This window comes from Cucurbita pepo, chromosome 9 (genome assembly GCF_057944985.1).
Source record: "Cucurbita pepo subsp. pepo isolate OVF chromosome 9, ASM5794498v1, whole genome shotgun sequence".
NCBI classification, from domain to species: domain Eukaryota; kingdom Viridiplantae; phylum Streptophyta; class Magnoliopsida; order Cucurbitales; family Cucurbitaceae; genus Cucurbita; species Cucurbita pepo.
This window is the reverse complement of record NC_141806.1, coordinates 11,294,708-11,317,446: the sequence shown is the minus strand read 5'-3', so window position 1 is coordinate 11,317,446 and position 22,739 is coordinate 11,294,708. Positions and strand designations below refer to the sequence as shown.

The 22,739-nt window shown below is 37.6% G+C and overlaps 2 protein-coding genes across 2 annotated transcripts; both read left to right on the top strand.

The window, feature by feature from the left end:
- The first annotated feature begins 2,933 nt into the window (after nucleotides 1-2,933).
- Nucleotides 2,934-5,500, top strand: LOC111802658 (tetrahydroberberine oxidase-like). The gene is made up of 2 exons (XM_023687100.2): nucleotides 2,934-3,846; nucleotides 4,758-5,500. The coding sequence occupies exons 1-2, from the start codon at nucleotides 2,952-2,954 to the stop codon at nucleotides 5,498-5,500; spliced, it is 1,638 nt and encodes a 545-aa protein (XP_023542868.2). The 5' UTR covers nucleotides 2,934-2,951.
- Nucleotides 5,501-16,674: 11,174 nt separating this feature from the next.
- LOC111802118 (tetrahydroberberine oxidase-like) lies at nucleotides 16,675-18,890 on the top strand. Its single transcript, XM_023686377.2, has 2 exons — nucleotides 16,675-17,587; nucleotides 17,908-18,890. Exons 1-2 carry the CDS (start codon nucleotides 16,693-16,695, stop codon nucleotides 18,660-18,662), a joined length of 1,650 nt encoding a protein of 549 aa, XP_023542145.2. The 5' UTR covers nucleotides 16,675-16,692; the 3' UTR covers nucleotides 18,663-18,890.
- Nucleotides 18,891-22,739: the final 3,849 nt, after the last annotated feature.

Sequence of the window (22,739 nt, the reverse complement as noted above, 5' to 3'; positions counted from 1 at the left end):
ACGACTTCATAAAACAATGCCAAGGACTTGCATGTTTAAAATAGCAACGCCCTATAATAACCTAAGATCTACGAAATTAAATGCAACTACTCTATCCAAGTTCTATATGTTTAATTGTGATGCCGCTATTAACCATCCAAGGGTGCCTTGCCTTTACCGAAAATATAGAAGCAGCACATGACTTGAATATTTTAAGAAATACTCAGTAAGTGACCCACTATTGAGGTCAGAGAATGTAAACACATGCAATCATGATTATACACCTATCATTTAAAGACATCATAGAGGTGGCCTCCAGTCCAAATAAATTAGATATGTAGTATTTTCCTACACACCCCTTGGTCCCGCATGGTTGGGCTAGTTGGCTATAGTCGAATGTCTAGAGGTACAACAAACACTTGTATATCATGCAAAGCATGATGATGATGATGATCATCATCATGTACGTGTCCATACTCAACATAAAAGGGGAAGTATCCAAATGTAAATGACCATCATTCAAGCTACACAACCCACATATCCTTACATTATACCCTAGGTAACATGCATGCATAAGCTTTCATACTCTCATCATACATAATATTACTTAGAGGTTGTGTATCAGAAAACTCTTCAGTATCATAATACAACATGACATATCATATATGCACATCATCGTTACATGAGATACAATCATACTATGTCATATCATCATTATACATCTCATGCCATCATATCATAATGCATCACATAACGTATCATAGCATCATAATACATCACATGATCAATGCATCATCATAACACATCATAATATCTTAGCAAATCACATTATTATAACATATGAAATCATTATAATACATCATATCAACATACATGACACTTGCAAGGGCCACTAAGCACTTGTTCATCGTACATAAGACAAGTCTTCGTACCGAGTCGATAGTAGGGTCACTTACTTGGTTAACATAGGCCGAAGCTACTACAACCCGTTGATGCTAGCTTAATGTTGCTCTATGAAATTTAATTCTACCTAAGGGATTCCACAATCATAAATTAGCATTTTACCGTAGGAATTGACTGATCTAATTTGGCATAAAATAATTTAAACTTACTCCTAATAATTAAACTATCTAAACCTAATTTTGCATAAAATAATTTAAACTAGAGTTCAAAAATTTTAACGAGCTAAAAGGTAGTCATAACCATAAACGCTCACGAAGAGTTAGAATTATTAGGAAAGGGTCTGGGTCCGAGCATATTAGACCCAAGTCAGATCAACCAAAATACAGGCCTAGAGCTGTCAGAAAATATACTCTCCGACTAGCTTCAAACTTTTTGGGTGGGATGATTAAATAAAGTAAAGACCTTCCCTTTGTAGTGAAGGCCAAGTTCCCACGACTTAATCGAAGTGGGACAATTTCTCTTTCCTTTTTTTCCCTAATTTTTGGGTTATTCTATATGCCCTTTCTACTCTTTGACTTGGGTAGTTTCTTTTTGGTTGCATAGTAAATGTCTGGTGTCTCCTAGGATGACGCTCTACCTCATAGGACTCTATCTAGTGGCAACAGTATATTATGTACTAGCCTTCTCGTCATCCACAGACCATAAATTCATCCGAGGGAGTGTGCAACCATGTACTGGTCAGCTACTAAGTCAACCTAGGTGATATCACGGCTCCACTCAAAGTAGATTTACCATTTACTATTGTTCTAATTACAGTCGGTAAGAGATCAAAAGTTAAAGTCACGATAGGTCCACTAGTGTTTGTGGGGAGCCTCTATTTTACTATCTAAGATCTTGGAATGGCTTGAGGACAGGGAGTTTGTTAGGCGCCATTCTGGCAGCTTTCAACTAGTGCCTAATAGTAGACACATATAGAGTTCTAGGTCGATTGAAAGGTTACCTATCGCGAGTGACGACTCCTCCGTGCATTAAACTCATCCTAGAGTCCATGACAAATGAGGACACCTTAACTTAGGCGTAGAAAATGTGATGACTAATTAAACTATGGATAGTAGGAAATGAGAGGCTAATTACACTTAGAAACCTGAATAAACCCTGATGAGTGACTTACACCTTGGAAGTAGAGTAAGTAGGGCAAATGAATCTTAAGAGTCTCGTACGACTAGAATAGTCTTGAAACCCTTGGAACTAGACTCACAATGTCATTTTTTTTTGTTCAAGCCCTATTTATTTCGGTACCAAAAATAGTCTTGAAATATCTATGGAATGTCATTAGTCGATCGAAATAATTCGTGCTCCAACTTGAAGCTGCTGGTGTCTTTTTACACAAGATGTCATACATAGCTTTGTTTGATTGGGAAAGAGTACGGCGGATTTTTAACCTTTATATTTTAGTAGTGGTTTGTGTCGTAATTCTACTTGACTCTTTATTGAGATAATGGAAGTTTTTTGTGTCAGGCCGAAGAATGTGCGGGCTCGGATGACGTGGTCAAAAGATTCTGAGGGTGAACTGCCACCGGTTCTCACCCCAACATTAGTACCGATAATATTGCAACTTCTTATATTTTTTAATATATAATTTAGAAAAAAAAAAAAAAAAAAAGAAAAGGTGACAAAATAATTGGCTAACTTTGTTTATTTCCTTATTGATGAAGAAATCTTTTTTTTTTTTTTTTTTTTTTTTTTTTTTTTTTTTTTTTTTTTTTTAAGGAAAAACTAATTAAAACGCTTGTTCTCGTCATGAATGCAACTGTTTTAATAAAACTATTATGTACGGTGGATTTCTATTACCAATTATACATTATATAATTAGTTGACAATGTCAAGTTGGATATAGAATCCTTAATTTCATCGAAATCAACTTATCCAAACTTAAATTAATAGTGAAATTATAATTTGGTCAAAGGCTAATAAAAATCATGCAACCTTGCTAGATTAATTTTTTGCATGTCTTTTTCCATTTCTTTCCCTGCAAACCACCATAAATAGAGGAGATTTCAATCACAAAAATGTCAAACTCAGCCATGAATTCTTCTCCATTACTCCCTCTTTCTCTTACCCTTCTTGTTTTATGTTCATGTTCATCATGGGTTTCAGCCAATTTTGGCAAACCCCATCAAAACTTTCTGCAATGTCTCTCCCATTATTCCCAAGATGCCTCCTCCATTTCAAAAATCCTTTACACTCCCTTCAATTCCTCTTATTCTAATGTCTTGAATTTCACCCTTAGAAACCTTAGATTCTCAACCCCTCATACCCCAAAGCCACTCCTCATCATAACACCATTACATGTTTCCCACATTCAAGCAGCCATCCTTTGTTCCAAATCTTATGGCCTTCAAATTCGAACTCGAAGCGGCGGCCATGATATCGAGGGTCTTTCTTACGTTGCATCGTTACCGTTCATTATCGTTGACCTGATTAACCTGAACTCGATCTCTATCGATGTCGAAAGTAAGACGGCTTGGGTTCAGTCGGGTGCTACTCTTGGTGAGCTTTACTATAGAATTGCTGATAAAAGTCGAACCTTGGCCTTTCCGGCTGGGATTTGTCCGACGGTTGGGGTTGGTGGACACTTTAGTGGTGGTGGGTATGGGCTGTTGTTAAGGAAATATGGTCTTGCGGCTGATAATGTGATAGACGCTCAATTGGTTGATGCGAATGGGAAGTTTTTTGATAGAAAGTTGATGGGAGAGGATTTGTTTTGGGCTATTAGAGGCGGCGGTGGAGGGAGCTTTGGAATTGTGGTGGCTTGGAAGGTGAAGTTGGTTTCGGTTCCGGCAAAAGTGACACTTTGCGTAGTGACTAGAACTTTGGAGGACGGTGCCACCAAGCTAATTCATCAGTGGCAATATGTGGCTCACAAATTGGAAAATAATCTATTTCTTAGCATTCTTTTGGAAGGTATTTTTTTTACTCTTATCGGGATGTGAAATCATTTTAATAAACAGTAACTCTAAACCCACCGCTAACAAATATTGAGATATTGTTTTCTTTGAGCATTTACTTTTAGACTTCCACTCGAGGTTTTTAAAATGCGTTTGTTAGGGAGAGGTACCTAGACGCTTATAAAGAATGTTTCTTTTTCCTACCCTATGAATGGAGATCTCACAATCCACCCCATTCGGAGCCTAGCGTCCTTGCTGGCACACCGCCTCGTGTCCACCTCATTTTGGGGCTTAGCCTCCTCATTGGCATATTGCCTAGTGTTTGGCTTTGATACCATTTGTAATAGTCCAAACTCACCGTTAGCAGATATTGTCTCTTTTGTGCTTTCCCTTTCAGACTTCCCCTCAATGTTTTTAAAACGGTTGGTTAGGGAGTAGTTTCCACACCCATATAAAGAATCATTCGTTCTCCTCCCCAACCGACATGTTAGCTCACAATCCATCCGCTTCGGGGTCCAGTGTCCTCATTGGCACACCGCGTCGATTCGTTCTCCTCCCCAACCGACGTGCTGGGGTCTAGTGTCCTCATTGTCACACCGCCTCGTGTCCACCCTCCTTCGGGGCTCAACCTCCTCATTGACATATCATCCAGTGTTTGGCTCTCATACCATTTGTAATAGCTCAAGCTTACCGTTGGCTGATATTGTCATCTTTAAACTTTCCCTTCCAGGTTTCCACTCAAGGTTTTTAAAACTAATTAGATATTTCTACACTCTTATAAAGAATGTTTCGTTCTTCTCCTAACCAATGTGAGATCTCACATAAATCGCAATATTCATGATTAAATTACAAAATTTAAATTTATTAGCCCCTAAAATTCGAAATTAATTTTTGGTTAATATTGTATAACTCAACTATTGATGACAGGAGGGAATTTTACAAGACAAGGAAGCAAAATAAACCCATTAGCACTATTCTTCTCATTGTATCTTGGCAAGGCAGATGAACTTTTGACAATCCTCAACACTACATTCCCTGAATTGGGTTTGTCAAAGAAAGACTGCATGGAAACGAGTTGGGTCGAAACAGCACTCATCATGGGCACTGGCCTTCAACCTGGAAGTAAGCTAGAAGATCTACTAAGTAAGACACCTCTCATGACTGTAAGGACGAAAATGAAATCCGACTACGTCAAGGAACCCATTCCCATGGCTGCAATCGAGGGCATATGGCAAAGATTAAGATCCGGAGATATAGAAACGCCACAAATTATATTCATTCCTTATGGAGGGAAAATGAGTCAAATTTCAGAGTTGGAGACTCCCTTTTCACATAGAGGTGAATATTCATACAAAATTGGTTACACCACGAACTGGGTAGAAGGAGGTATTGATGCAGAGAATAAGCACCTAAATTGGATACGAGAGCTTTATAGTTACATGGCTCCTTTCGTTTCAAAGTCACCAAGAGCGGCATATCTCAATTATAGAGACCTTGATATTGGATCAAACAACAAGTATGGAAGAACAAGCTATGAACAAGCTAGCATTTGGGGTTATAAGTATTTTGGGAAAGAGAATTTTGATAGATTGGTTCATGTTAAGTCCAAAGTTGATCCTTATGACTTCTTTAGGCATGAGCAAAGTATCCCTACTCTCTCATCCAAATAGTTCTTACTCTTAACTATTACATGATTGATACATGTGTTTAAGCTATGTTTCAACCCTATTTGTATGTAGCAAAATAATGGGCATACATGAGTTTTAATGTTTTGACTTTCATTTGTGGTTGGCTTGATGAATTCCTTTGTTTCTTCAAAGGAAACTTAAAGCATATACTTTTTGGATTGTTGAAACATAGTAACATGACTCATCACACATCGTGAAGAAATCGTGAATATATGAGTTAATATACGAGCAACATCGAGTGCAAGATAGAAATCGTGAAGAAGATGCTGCATCGCCCCCAATCACCTCGAGCATGTCTAAAGTTGTAATGATAGTTGAAATGACCGAAAAAGATATATGAGTTACTATATGCCCTAAAGTTGAAAATATCATTAAAAAAATATAAAAAGGTCCCTCAATTTAATTATTTGAATTAATATTGGGGATGTGAATTAATTATATTATAGAACTTATTTTATGATATAAAATGGCATGCCACTACTCATACTCAAATCGAGATGCTCTAGCACTGCTTCCTAAGAGCAGCATGTCAACCGATTTCACCATAGCGGCTTTCTTTTATGAAACCAGATATACATAAAATATGCATGGGATTAGCCGCTTCAATGGGATCTTTTATTCTGGTTGGAGGAGAAATTACCAAATGTCTAGCATTCCCTCACGCTCGGCACCAATGAGTTTTTTTTAGACAAAAAAGAAAAACTATGTCTTCGCCATAGAAAATATGAATATTAAGTAATAATAGCATGGCAATTTGAATTCGATATGAGAATTTTTTTCTTGTTTTTTCTCTAAACCATTGGGAAAGAAGGGGATCAAAAGAAGGAGTCGACTGATGGCCGGTCAATATAGTGCTCGAACTGCGGGCACCTGAGCAAGAATTGCTGGAGTAAGCTCAGGAACAAGGAGAAGGCCCATGTGGCTCGATCCGAGGAGGAAAAGCCAGCGCTTTTCATGGTGAGTGAATCAATCCTACCCGATGCCCCCAACTCCGATTCCAAATCTACGGAGGTAATCGACGACGTCGTAACTGCTCCGGTGAGCGTCGAACCCGAGGAAGAGCTCTAGTTGGGTGTAACAAAGGCACCGACTGGGGAGCCAATTCAGCTGAAAGAGAAGTGAGTGTTTGCTCAAATCGATGAAAGAGACGAGTAGCAAGAGCACCAGCGATGGGTCCTCGACACAGGTGCAACAAACCATATGACCAGGGCCAGGTCTGCATTCTCCGAGCTCGAATCGAGGATTCGTGGGACGGTTAAGTTCGGCGACGGCTCCATCGTCGAGATCGAAGGGGGCGCGGCACCATCCTGTTCATCGACAAGGGAGGTGAACACCACAAGCTGACCGGCGTCTACTTCATCCCGATGCTCAAGTCTAACCTTGTGAGCCTAGGTCAACTCGATAAGGTCGGCTGCCACATTTCCATTGAGCGCGGGCTACTCAGATCCGCGATGATCGATGACGGCGGCTCACACAAGTTAGGTGCATGACAAACTGCCTTTACATCTGGAGTTGGAGATAGAGCAACCGATCAGCCGATCGGCTAGGATCGAAGAAGTATCTTGGAGGTGACATGCAAGGTATGGGCACCTGAGCTTTCTTGCTCTACAAAAACTACACAAGGAGGAGATGGTGCACGGCTTGCTGGCAATTGAAGGCGTGAACAGGCTGTGCGATGGATGTCTCATCGGCAAGCAGAGGCGCACCCCCTTTCCATCTCAGGCATCCTACCGCACCAGTGAGCCATTGGAGCTCGTGCACGGTGATATCTGTGGGCCCATCAAGCTGGCGACCCTAGGCAGCAAGACCCTCTTCCTCCTGCTGGCTGATGATAAAAAAGCCACATCATGTGGCTGATCCTACTGCAAGCGAAAAATTAGGCGGTAGAGGCAATTAAGCACATTCAAGCGCGAGTGGAGGCCGAATCAGACTGTAACGACCCGAAATTTTCTACTTAATTTAAGGTCGCTACTGTATACATACCATAAACATTGAATGCGGAAGGCTTCATTTAAATTTCATAAAACATAACCTTTATCTTAAAACACAGCCATGGACTTACGTGTTTCGAAAACATCTTTAAAACGACACAACAAAAGACTAAATAAAATGAATAAGAGTTTAAGTTTAAAAAACATCCTATTCTAGCCTAAGACTAAGAAAATAAATACCACTACCCTATGCATGCGTCATGGTCTCGAGTTGCGATGTCGTCGTCAGTCGTACAGGAATGCCTTGCCTTAACCTGAAAAAGTAAAGTAGCACGAGGCTTGAGTATTTCTAGAATACTCAGTAAGTGACCCCCTATCGGGGTTATGCAACAATCACATGCAATGAAATGATGGGACCTATCTTTCATTTCGTTTCGTTTCGTTTCGTTTTCCCTACGGTGTAATCCTAACAGGTAATCGTGGACGTGTACCATATACTCTACACGCAGCCCATACGTGCGAGTATGAGCTCACCAGCTAGTTCGCACACCACTGGGCCACTGTCCCTAGCCGGTGGGCATGATATGGGAGCCCTTATACCGGGACCCGTTAAAACTAGAACCTTCACGGCAGCGCTATGCAAAGCATAACGATCGTTGTCCTGCCATTGGATGTACGCGTCCGTACCCTCGTGATGGGATAGGGATATCCCCCCATATGCATGAGGTCCCACTAGTCCTACAGTTATCATTAATGAACATAACCCCCTGTCACGTTTTCATGCTTACATGTCATTCTCATTCTCATTTCTTTACATATCATACATATTCCTAACGGGGTTATGTTTCATGCAATTTACCATATTTCATGTCATACAATTCATGCCGTTACATTCAAATATTCATACAAACAAGCCATAATCGTTCAAGGACCACACATCGTTACATGTATTACACATCATATCAGACTAAAAGCATACATTCACGTTCACATAACTACGTACTTAAGCACAATAATCTAGCATACAATGCATCATATCATAAACAAGTCATAACGTAAACACTTCATAGTCATATCGTTCTCTAACTTACCATAGCCTTAACGTTCTTATACCTATCATAGACATATCATTACGTAACGTACCTTAGTCATATCATCACCAGAACGTAACCTAACGCCATCGTTCTATCAATCTATCACAAACCTATCCCTTTCTACCCATAACCTAACTGTATTCTTTCATCAATCTCTCCTATCCATAGCACTCCGGTATGTAACCTAACCTTAACATTTCATGAACGTATCTTACTCCTATCGTTACATTTCGTTTTGTGCATCCTTCTCGTATCCTATCTCAAACATCTCCTAGAGCACATCGTACCATAATTATTATCATACAATCCACATATTATAACATAACATAACATATAGAAAGCATATCGATCCACAGACAATTCACACATATCAATATATATGACACGTGCAGAACCACAGGACACCTGTCAACATAAAAAATAACCATGCCGATAGTAAGGTCACTTACCTGGCTCGCTTAAGTCATTGTCACAAATATATCTTTAATGGAAGTTCGATTCCGTCCTTTGAAATCCAAGTCAACCTATATGAGCTCATGACATCAGTTTCAAGTTTGAACTCTATAAAATTATGTCCCTAATTTAATTGGTCATCTTAAAATTTTGATCTTTTCTGTTAGACAAAATTTAGAGAAGCTCACTACCCTCTAATAAAAATTCTGATCTTTTCTGTCAGACAAAATTTGAAGGAGAGCTCACTGCCCTCTAATATTTCCTTTTATTATTGTTAAATACTGTTTAACAAATCTTTCCTTATCTCCCTCCCTCTCTCTCTTATTCTGTAAATAGGTTTTTCAATGGTGTAAACAATATTACTAACCAATTTTAAGTAGGCTACCATCTTTTAGTTTATAGATCTGTCACCTAAAATTTTATTGAATCTAACCTTATAACATAACTAAAATGCTAAAAAAAAAAAATCTAATAATTGTATATGGGATGTGATTATTACATAGATAAGATAGGAAAGAAGATTTGATCCTAAATTAATTTCTTATAACCATAACTAAATTAATTTCTTATAACCATAAGTATAAAGGAAAAGGAAATTTGAGATAGGATTTTACCATAATAACTGACAAATTCTGAATCTGCAATCTGTTGAAGCCATTTTACTTCTGAAATATGACCATTGTTGTACTTCTCAAATATGACCATTGTTGTTTTTCTGTTTCTTTCGCAGTTGGCCTAAGATGGGTCAAGGAGGGATAATTGTGGGAAGGGATGAGAGGTGAGTGGAGAAAGGTGGAGAAAGATTTTATTTTATTTTTTTTTTAATTTTAATTTTAATTGATTAATTAATTTATTATTATTATTATTTTAACTATTTTTTTTTTATAATTTTTTGTATTTGTTTATTTCTTTATTTATTTTTGGGCTAATACACAGACCCCCAACAAAACGGAGTGGTGGAACGCTAAAATCAGACCATCGTCGAGACAACAAGGTCGTTGCTGAAGACAGCCGGGATGCCCGAGAGGTTCTTGGGAGAGGCGGTAATGATGGTCGCCTACCTCCTCAATCGATCGCCAACACGAAACCTCAACGAGAAGACGCCACATGAGGCCTGGTACAACAAGAAGCCAACGGTACATCATCTCTGAGTGTTCGGCTACGTTGCATACATGAAGGACACGCGTCCACACCTCGCCAAGCTCGATCCTAGGGGGCTGAAGGTCGTCTTCATAGGCTACGAACCCGGGAGCAAGGCGTACAGGCTCTATGATCCTGTGGGGGGCGAGCTCACGTGTCGCGCGACGTTGTCTTCGACGAGAGCACGTTTTGGCAGTAGAACGACGTGACCGAGGTGGACCAAAATCCAAATTAATTCACGGTGGAGTACCTCGTCACCGAGCTGGGAGAAGGAGGAACGCAGCATCGCGAACCGTCACCACCGCCAGCAGCTGCATCGGGCACGCCTATGCCAACCCCAACCACAACTCTGGTTGTACCCCTTGAACCATTAGAGTTCGCAACACCACTCTGGTTGTACGCCTATGCCAACGTATTGCGGATTTGACATTGGATGTTGATCACGATGATGATCTAATGGCCAGGTACCGAAGGATGGAAGACCTACTGGAAGGAGGTGAACCACTTGGACTGGCAGCGCGCGAGCTTGAAGAAGAGATGACGTCCATCATTGAGAACAAGACGTGGAGTCTAGAGGACATGCCGCTGGGACACCGAGCAATAGGACTCAAATCGGAGTTCAAAAAATAAGGTAGGTATATACCTCATGTCTTTAGGAGAAGATTGTTAGATAAATACTTGTTTTAGGTTAAAAGTCATTCCTGATTTTTAATTACTATTTTGAGTTAATATTTAAAGCCCCACAATTCAAGTTAGTAGGATATGAAGTCGAGTGGATTGGCTTTAATGAAGTCTACTCTCCTTTTCATTTTTAGGATATATTGTTATTTAAATATCCCTAAATACGTCTGTCTCTCTCCGAGTGTTTTTCCTATTTTTTCTTCTTGAAACGATAGGCAGTTTTTCCTCCCACAATTTCCTCGTCAAATTGCTCAGTCAAAACAGACATCTCTTTGCTCTTTAGCATACATCTGGCCATCTCTACAATAGTTCGATTACGCCTTTCTACTATATCATTTTGTTGCAGTGAAAATGGTGCAGTAAGAAATCTCTTCATGCCTTCATTCTCGTAATAGTCTTTAAAAGCAGTAGATATGAACTCTCCTCCGCAGTCCTAAAGTTCTTAATCTTCTTGTCTTTCTCTACCTCCACACTGATCTTCAATTTTTTAAATACCACCAGTGTTTCATTCTTGTTTTTCAACAAAAACACCCACATAAATCGTGAAAAATCACCCACCAATAATATAAAATATATGTTACCTCCATAAGTCATTGGCGAAATAGGTCCACATAGATCTCCATGGACGAGATCCAATGGCTCCTTTGCATGATATGTTGTTGTTCGTAGAAAAGGAGTCCTATGCTGCTTTCCAATTAAACACCCATCATAGAATTGATTGACTTGGGTGATTTTCGCAAACCTTCAACCATTCTTTTGTCAGTTAATTGCTTTAAAGAGTGAAAATTCAGGTGTCCATACCTCGCATGCCAGAGCCGACCATCGTTACTGATATTTGTCATTAAACACACGTGATCCTCAAGCTTCAGCTTTGCTACATACAATTTGTTGGATTGTTTGGTCACCATAATAATCAAGCTTCTGGCATTGCCATATATCTTCATCACAGTGTCCTCTATGACAGTTTTATTTCCACTCTTGTCCAGTTGTCCCAAACTTATTATGTTGCTTTTGAGTTTGGGTATGTAATAAGCTTGTGATAAGATCAAGTGCTCATCGATTTTGCATTTGAAGAGCACTATTCCTCGACCACAGAGTTATCACTGAAACGTACCTTTCCAACAAAAGATGTGTCGAGCTCACGAAACACCCTCCTTTCTCCTGACATGTGGATGATTGCTCCAGTACCTAGGTACCAGGAATTTTCAACTCCAATATTTGCTAGTGGCGGCACTATAGTTTCATTCAGCATCACAAAATTAGGCTCTTTGTCACATGGGGTTTTAATTTCACATGCCTCTATCATCAGCAATGAAGACTTCTCATCCTTCTACATCTCTATCAAGTTGAGTTGTTCATCTTTTGTGGAACACTTTGATGCGAAGTGTCCCATCTGCTAACAACTGTATAACTTTATTTTACTTTTGTCGAACTTATTCTTCTGAGTTTGTGACCCTCCTTTATCTCCTCGATGCGAGTCACTTCGCCCACGACCTCTCCCTCTTCCACGATCCCGTCCCCTGCCTCCTCTGGAACTGCCTTGACCCTTCCCTTCTTTCTTTGAGGATTTGGCATTCTCTCATCCTTCCATTCTGCACGACTGAGGAGAATGGTTTCATCTTTTTCTCCAAACCCTTGCAACCTTTCTTTATGTGCCTTGACTGATCCAATAATCTCATCAACAGATTTCGTTTTGAGATCACTGAACTCCTCAATCGTTGAAGTGATTTGAAGAAACTTTGCAGAGGTGGATCGTAGAAGCTTCTTAACTACTTGGATATCATCCACAGTATTGTCGAGGTCTCTCAATTTGTTGACAATAATGTTGAGTTTTCCAGAATACTCATCAATATTTTCTGAATCACCCATCCTCAGCACTTCAAACTCCCGCCAAAGAGTCTATGTTCTAACTTCTTTCACTTTTTCCACACCTAGATTCATATTTTTCAACATAATCCAATCTTCCTTGGCCGTTTTCTTGGCACCCAACTGTAGCAACGTATCTTCTCCAATACTTTGATAAATAGTTGCTAAAGTCATCTTATCTTTGCGGTTATCTACTGTTTTGGGTGATTCAATTGCCTCCCAAACACCTTGTGTCATCGTAAATACCTCCATCTTAATCACCCAAGCTGCATAGTTGCATCTTGTCAACATCGGGTATTTGAGTGTAACAGATCCCTCCTTTTCTTGAATTCGTGCACTCACTTCGTTTGAGGCATCATCTTCTATTTCACAGGTGCTTTGGCCCTTGCCACTCGATTCCTCTCTCTTTTTTTGATCTCTCTCTCTTTGCTCTCTTCTTGACCGCTCCATCTCTAGGTGAGACATGATTGAAAACCGGCCTGGATCTTGAAGCTTTGATACCAAATGTAAGCAATAACATATTTTGAGAAGGAGCAAATACACACAAATTATTATTTTTTTTTTTTTGTTTGTTTGTTTGTGGTGGTGTGTGTTACCATGGTAACTATTTTTCTTATATAATGAAAAGTAATATTGTTCTTGCTACAAATCAGCTACTACTACTTCCACTCATTTCACATTGTAAAAGCTAGTTCAACTCATTAACAAATTTTTCCTATTTTATGGAAGAATAAACATCAAATAAAATAAATGCTAACAGCTATTTTTAGTCCAAGCCTATAACATCAAAAGAAATTTAAAAAAAAATAAAAACAAGATCATAACCAAAGGAGCACAAGAAGATTCTTTATACAGATAGTCATAGTGTCGTACAATTGGTGAGGAACCTAGTCTATCATTCAAAGACAAAACATAGAAGACGATACCATTTCACTCACAGGTTAGTGGAAAATGGTAACGTGTTTGGAGAAGATAGAGGGTGCAAAGAATCGAACAAACATGTTGACAAAATGTGTTGATGTTGGAAGATTGAGGTTGTGCAAAACCTCAGTTGGTATGGTGCAGTGAAGATGTTGATACTTAATGAAATTCTTGATTGACTGGATTAGTCTACAATGAGAATTGTTGGGAGAATTTTTGGGTTATGGAGTCTGATGCCTACATAGGGTGAAAATCTCGTACACATATATTTGATAGATATGTATATATAGTGGGTGGTTATATCTATATATAGTAAATCGAAACTATATATATATATATATATATATATATATATATATATATATGTCTAGCTACTTTGAAGATGTACATTCTTCTTTCTCTATATTCTCTATTGGTGTACATACGTCATCAAAATAAATCCTTTAGCCAATATTCTTCCTCTGATAAGTGTGTACGTTGTTGTGCGATCCTAACAATTCTCTCAAGTTAAAACTACGAACAATTCTCCTAAATAAATCACTAACTATTTTCTATAATTATTCAAGTTAATAACTATTTTTACTAAGTCAAGCTTAATGACTACATTCGTGTTTACTCTAAATTCTTAGATGATCATGATAAGCATGTATGATCATGATACACATGTACCGTAATAATATTTTGATTACTTCGAGAAATGAATGTTTGTATGTAAATTTAAAGAAATGTAACTTTTGCATGGAAAAAGTTTAACTTTCTTAGATTGGTAGTTTAATTTAATGGTGTTGAGGTTGATGAAGAGAAAGTGAAACTATAAAAGATTAGTCTATACCTAAAAGTGTAAGTGTGGTAAGAAGTTTTTGTGGTCTTGCAAGCTTCTACTATAGGTTCATTAAGGATTTTAGTACAATTGCTTCACCCATGAATGAACTTGTTAAGAAAAATATTTCCCTTGGACAGGAAAAAGATCAAGAACTTGCTTTTAACACTTTGAAAGAAAAATTGAGTTATGCTCCCTTGCTTGCATTATCTAATTTTGAGTGAACTTTTGAAATTGAATGTGATTCTAGCAGAGTAAGGATAGGTGTTACATTAATGCAAAATCAAAGACCATTAATGTTCTTTAGCGAAAAGATGGCAGGTGCATCTTTGAGGTATTTAACTCATGACAAAGAGTTTTATGTTTTGGTTCATACATTGAAAACATGGCAACATTATCTTTGGGCTAACGATTTCATTATTCATACGGACCATGAAAGTTTAAATCATTTGAGGCAACAAAATAAACTCAGTAGGCGACATGCAAAGTGGTTGGAATTTATTGAAACATTCCCTTACGTCATAAAATATAAACGAGGTAAGGAGAACATTGTTGCAGATGCCTTAGCATGAAGGTATGTCATCCTCAATACTTAATTTTGCATACTATCTTGTTTCATACGTCAGTTTCTTGTAACTTGTAAGAGAGTTCATGGAGATGGTTTAATGGCAAACCATGGAGTTCCTAAAACTTATAATATGCTTGTTGTTGTTGTTATTATTATTATTTTATTTTATTTTATTTTTTTTTTTTTTGCGCCTAAAATAAGATATAATGTTAATAAAGTTTGTGCCTCTTTGTACCGCATGTAAACAAGCTAAGTCTAGGCTTCAACCACACGATTTATATCCTCCCTTACCTATTTTTAATGGTCGTTGGATTAATATATCAATGGATTTTGTTTTGGGTTTACCTAAGACTAGGAAAGCTTATCATAGGATCTTTACCGTGGTTGGTCCATTTAGTAAAATGGGTCATTTGATTCCTTTTCATAAAATGACGATGCAAAACATATTGTTGTTTTATTCTTTAGGAAAGTTGTACAATTGCATGACATTCCTAAAAGCATAGTTAGTGATCGTGATGTTAAAATTTTAAGCCACTTCTGGCTTGTTTCGTGGGGTAAGTTGGGAACTAAGTTAGTATATTTAACTACTTGTCATGGTCAAAGGATGGACAAACCAAGGTTGTTAGCGGAATCATGACTATTATGCTTAGAGCTATTATTGATAAAAATCTGGGGTTGTCAACCGATAGTGGGGTCACTTAATGAATATTTTTTAAAATACTCGTGCTACCTCTAAAGACCATGACACATATTATTAATTTATTTTGCTTAGATCATTAATTTCATAAATTTAATATCTAAAGTTTTCTTTCAAATCAATGGTCAACGCTTTCAAATTTCTTCAAAAACTATTACAAATCTTTTATCTCTCAATTTTAATTAAATTTTCTCAATCAATTGTTTATTTCAACGTGGAAAATGCGTAAGAAATAGTCAAATTTCATTACGGCATTCGGATATTTTCTTACCAAAAAAAAAAAAAAATCAATATATTTTTGTAAATTAAATTAGAATTTTTTTATGTTTAATTTGTAATTAAAATATAGAAATGATTACATAATTAAAAATAAGGAATTGATCATTAGAAGTTATCCTAGTTTTTTAGTTGATCATTAGAAATTGTTCATAATATAACAATTTTATCATAAAAATGCTAAATTTTACGCTTAAAAAATATTCATATTATTTCTAAAGTTGCATTATAATATTTAACATTTGCAATATAATACATTTCAACCCACTATTACTAAAATAACCATTCATTAGAATATTTGATAAAAAATCTCTTACGATATTTTGAAATGACCTGGTAATAACGACATTCAGATACGTTGACTTTTTCATTTGACATTTTGACCAACTCTATTTGACGAGTTTTAAAATCGTGTAACTGACACACGCCGACACGAAATGAGCTAAAACGAACAATTTCTAGTAGCGATTATCTTCCAGCGATTGTAATTTATTTTGAAACATTAAAACACTTTCTTGTTAATGCAATTATAGATTTCTAGTACCAATGATCCATTTTGTAACTAGTAGACAATTTGAAATTTGATATTGAATTTTTAATTCATCAAATTCAACTAATCCAAACTTAAATTAATGACTAAATAATACTTTGGTCAATAGATGATTTGATTTTTGTATGTCTTTATCCATTATTTCCACCATAAATAGAGAAACTTTCAATCACAAAAATGTCAAATTCAGCCATGAATTCTTCTTCATTACTCCCTCTTTCTCTTACCCTTCTTGTTTTATGTTCATGTTCATCATGGGTTTCAACCAATTTTGGCAAACCCCATCAAAACTTTCTTCAATGTCTCTCCCATTATTCTCAAGATGGCTCCTCCATTTCAAATGTCCTTTACACTCCCTTCAATTCCTCATATTCTAATGTCTTGAATTTCACCCTTAGAAACCATAGATTCTCAACCCCTCATACCCCAAAGCCACTCCTCATCATAACACCATTACATGTTTCCCACATTCAAGCAGCCGTCCTTTGTTCCAAATCCCACGGCCTTCAAATCCGAACACGAAGCGGCGGCCATGATTTCGAGGGTCTTTCTTACGTCGCATCGTTACCCTTCATTATCGTTGACCTAATTAACCTAAACTCGATCTCTATCGATGTCGAAAGTAAGACGGCGTGGGTTCAGTCGGGTGCTACTCTTGGTGAGCTTTATTATAGTATTGCTAAAAAAAGTCAAACCTTGACCTTTCCGGCTGGTATTTGTCCGACCGTTGGGGTTGGTGGACACTTTAGTGGTGGTGGGTATGGGAGGTTGCTAAGGAAATATGGTCTTGCGGCTGATAATGTAATTGACGCTCAATTGGTTGATGCAAATGGGAAATTTGTTAATAGAAAGTCGATGGGAGAAGATTTGTTTTGGGCCATTAGAGGCGGCGGCGGAGGGAGCTTTGGAATAGTGGTGGCTTGGAAGGTGAAGTTGGTTCCGGTTCCGGCGAGTGTGACACTATGCATGGCTAATAAAACCTTGGAGGATGGTGCCACCAAGCTCATTCATCAATGGCAATATGTGGCTCATAAATTGGAAAATGATATATTTCTTGGCATCCTTTTGGGAGGTATGTTTTTCTAACTCGGGTCGGCAAACAACTTTCTCATTCCTAAAACGTTAACCGTTTCAATAACATCTTTAAATTTAAAAAAAAATTTCAAAAATACCCTTATTATTTTTCGATAGAAACCGTCAATTCTTTGTATAAAAAATATCTTTGAACTTTTAAAATAGTTTAAGAAATGTCGTTTTAACTTTTAGAAGTGTTCTAAATATTTTGATAATACTCTTAAATTTTTAAAAATTAAATAAAAAAAATATATCTTTAGAATTAGTACCCTTTAAGAAAAAATTATCCCGACAACTCAACTCAATTACGGGTGACAGGAGGGAATTTTACACGACAAGGTGACAAAATAAACCCAATAGCTCTATTCTTCTCATTGTATCTTGGGAAGGCAGATGAGCTTGTGGCAATCCTTAACACAACATTCCCTGAATTGGGTTTGTCAAAGAAAGAGTGCATGGAAACGAGTTGGATCGAAACAGCAATCATCATGGGCACTGGCCTTCAACCGGGGCTTCAACCAGGAAGTAAGCTGGAAGATCTACTAAGTAAAACAACTACCGTTATTGCAAGCACCAAAGTCAAATCCGACTATGTCAAGGAGCCCATTCCCATGGCTGCAATCGAGGGCATATGGGAAAGATTAAGATCTCAAGATATAGAACTGCCACAATATATATTTGTTCCTTATGGAGGGAGAATGGGTCAAATTTCAGAGTCCGAAACTCCATTTTCACATAGAGGTGAGTATATGTATAAAATTGGATACACCGTTGGCTGGGTAGAAGGAGGTATTGATGCAGAGAAAAGGCACATAGATTGGATACAAGAGCTTTATAGTTACATGACTCCTTTCGTTTCGAAGTCACCTAGAGCGGCGTATCTCAATTATAGAGACCTTGATATTGGATCGAACAACAAGTATGGAAGAACAAACTATGAACAAGCTAGCATTTGGGGTTATAAGTATTTTGGGAAAGAGAATTTTGATAGATTGGTTCATGTTAAGACCAAAGTTGATCCTTATGACTTCTTTAGGCATGAGCAAAGTATCCCTACTCTCTCATCCAAATAGTTGTTACTCTCTAAGTGTTCTGTGATTTGATATATGTGTTTAAACTATGCCTCAAACCCTTTTTGTATGTAGCAAAATAATGGGCATACATGAGTTTTAATGTTTTGACTTTCATTTGTGGTTGTCTTAACATCATGTAATGAATTCCTTCTTTTCTTCCAAGGAAACTTAAAGCATATACTTGGTCAACTCTAGGAATGAAGTTCTAGTGTTTGGAAAGACTTTGGGTTGACTCGAGGGTGTAACAAGAGAGACCATTTTTTTACAAAATAAAACAAAGAGAATTTAAAAGATAATGTACATTATATTTATATCATATCAAAATAGAGTTCGTAGTTTAAAACACAAAATATATAAAACGAAAGAGGTTGTGGACGACGGATGAGGCTTGTCTATCACACCTGCTTTAGAGTCAGCTCTCGATCTTGACCAGCTCTTTATTTACCTGAAAAATATGAAAAACATGGAGTGGGTACAAATATTCAGTAAGTAGCTTACTTGTAGGCTCTTGATCATGTCATTGATATGCTAGGGTACCACACTCCTACTTATCTTGCTTTGGTTCTTGTTGCAAGTACTAGGTTCCTTTAGTTCTACCCTGGAGAGAGTTCTTATCCTGAACTATTCTGAGGACCTCAGTCCTTGGATTCTATGGTCTCAACCTTGGTTCTAATCTAATTGCTTTAGTATTATGGTTCTGTGTTTTTGTCTTCGGAACATAGATCTGCATCTAGGGCTTTATGCGTTCCTTGCGATATAGTCTAAACAACTATGCCTAAGGTTTCATGCATTCCAAGCAGCATAGTATTAATACCTATGCTCAAGGCATCTTACATTTCAAGCAGCGTAGTCTGAAAATCAAGGTTTCTTACATTCAAAAAAACATAGTCTGAAAACCTACATCCAAGGCTTCTTACATTCCAAGCGATGTAGTTTGATCATATATCTAGAGCTTCATGCGTTTCCTACGATACATTTTGAATACCTATGTCCAAGGCTTCATACGTTCCAAGTGGCATAGTCTGAATACCTATGCTCGAAGCTTCGTATGTTCCAAGTAGAGTAGTCTGAAAACCTAAATCCAAGGCTTCTTACGTTTCAAGTGATGTAGTATAAGTCATAAACATGTTGTACCGTGGGAGGTCCTAACAGTTTCTTGAGTTTCTGAGTTTGAGGACCTTGGTCTCTTATTCCTGAGTGATACCAACCATAAGCTCCACATAAATTATAGTAACATGCATGAGTCACTCAAAATTTCATGAAACCATAAGGTGTTCTTTAGACAATTCTAGAAAAATCTTGAATCATGGGTAAGAGTCATTGAATTATTTCCTTTAAGTGTTTTTTATGCCCTGACTTGATTTAGGTTTCAAACTTCCTCTAATCAACTTGAAATCATGAACCTATCTTTGCTTCATTAGGAATAGACCTTATATAAAGAGTAGTAGGGGCATTTTGGTCATTTTACCCCCTAATTCTTGGTTTAACATCTAAACGTGTTCCTATAACTTTTAAACTTTACCAAGTTATCAATGATCATAAGATAAGAGCTATGAAAAAGTTTCATAGAATTCAGAGATCATTTAGATCATGCATGGGAGATAAGTTACCTTGGGGGCTTTATGGTCATTTTACACCGTTACTTGGTTTAGCTACTTAACGTTTCCTAATGACTACTAAATTTCATATATAATCTTAATATGCTATAATATGCTCAACATTAAAATTTCAAGGGCAGCTTCATTAGTGGGTCATTTTAATGTTAATTAAATAACGAGCAATTCAATCGTTTTACGGTTTTAACTCACGGTTCTTGGTGTTATTCTTTCATATTCCTTTTATTTATACTTGTTTAAAGTTCGTACTGAAATCCAAGCGATTCCGAGTATTTCTTAAGAAAAGTCCAAGATGGCTACTTACTTCGTCGTCGACGTTCGGGACCTATGTTCTCAAGCTTTCGATGTCCAAATTACTTCAAATTTTTCTTTGTTAGAATCTTTAGAGTATCTATTTCTGGAACCATAAATTTTTTTCATGAGAACCAATTTAGAATAGAATTAGAATTAAAATATATATATATATATATATATATATATATATATATATATCAAGGGAGGGTCAAGTTTTGGATTGTCATGGCAGGTTCAACTGAACTGGCCACATCATCGTCTTCTTCCTCTGGAAGAAAGAAGACTCGCGGGGTCGATGTGGATGCTGCCTGAAAATCATTCCTCCAACTCTAATTGCTACATCTCTACCCTCGATTTCTTCATGAAATTTAAAGATGATGTTAAAAGGAAGAGGTAGGAATTGATTTCATACTTCTCGTGTTTTGTAGCCTAATTTATTTGCCACCAAAGTTCGCTAGTAAACGTTTTCCTTGCTGGAGCTCAACCAAGAAATTTTCTATCGGGCAGCTGATTTTAGAGAATTTTAAGGACCTGATTTTTTCATGGAATTTCTTCATTGTTCTTTCCTCTAGCTAAAGGAATTGTTTTGGACGAATGTATTTAAAGTGTGTGATCTTAATTTTGAAAACATCTCCCCAGTCTGCAACTCACCAGAAAACACGATTTTTCATTTTCTTGGACAGTTTGTTCTAGAACGTTTTAGCGCTCGATCTCATCATCAAATTTACTCATCACAATTTTAACGGTTACAAAAAAAAAAAAAAAAAAAAAAAAGTCTATTCAGTAGAAAAGACGTGAAAATTCTGGTGAGGCGCTAGAATTTTCGTATCTTCAACCGACCACGAATCAGCATCCCTACCATCATCTTTCTCTCCACACTTTATCAGTAAACAGAAAATGTTAAAGAAAGGAGGTACCAAGAGGAAGGACGAGGAAAGACAAATGACTGTTTTAAGACGAGCACGATGCCAACAAAACACAAGAACCCTTTGGGGTATGTTACGTAAAATGAGACGTATGTAGGGACAAGGCAGTAACAACCCGCGTCAGCCGCGACAGATAGACACAGCTTAAGCCCACAACTCCCAACATTGTAACCCGCGTCAGCCGACCCGGACCCGCATCAAACCATACAAAATTCCCCAAGTCCAGTAGCCCGCGATTCAAAGCCCATTAGCGTTGCACCTCGACCCGATAACGACACACTCTGTTAGTTTATTTAATCTTGTATTACAGTTTTAGTATTTGTGGATAAATAGCAAGGGTAGTTAGTGTAGGTTATTATCGGTTGTTGTGTAGGTTATCAGTAGTTATTTTTCTCCTGTTTTAGTTTTTTTTCTGCTGTCTATATAGGTGTACAGCAAGTTGAAGAAAGATAACCGAAGTTGGTTTTTGCTTGTTGTCTCTGTCTGTTGTCTCTGTGTGTTGTCTCTTCCTTGTATGAGTGTTGTCTAACACACTCAACCCACGACCCTTGCGCAGACCCACACGCCCGTGTAGTTGACATGAAGTCTGCGCCTCGACCCAAAATGCGACTAGTGCTAGACAGATGCCAACTCCTTTGGCTTATATAGCTCATTCGGCTCGACTTCACTTTGGCTTCGGTTCGATGGCTCTAACAGCTCAAAACTTAGCTTCACGACTCATTATGAGGATTTTTACAAAATTTCACCGTTCTGACCATCCCGAAGTTGAAATTGACCTTGTTCAAGGCATTTAAGGTCACTATAAGGTCCTATTTTAAAAGAAAAAGACTCCCGACTTCAAACAACTTTGAGGGACATAATTCAAACGTACTCGAGTTTAGGGAGAACGCCGTCTAGGCCAATTTTGTAAGTGGCCCTGATATGTTTATGAAACGATATAACTATAGTATGTTTAGCCGCCCTTCAACAGTTTCCAAGGGTAGTCGACGACCTAGTCGTCTTTCTTTGATAGACTATGATATAATCCATTTAGTGAATTGAATTGGGGTCTTCAAAACAAATTAACGCTAGAAGAAGGGTTTAAACCTTTAAACTTGTGGTTAATTGGTGAGTTGCGCTTCAACATGTTCTAAGGGTAGTTGATGCCCCTAGTCGTCTTTCTAGAAGGACACCCTCTAACAAATAAATTAATGCTAGAAGAAGGGTTTGAACATTTGAACATTCGACCTTGTAATTAACAA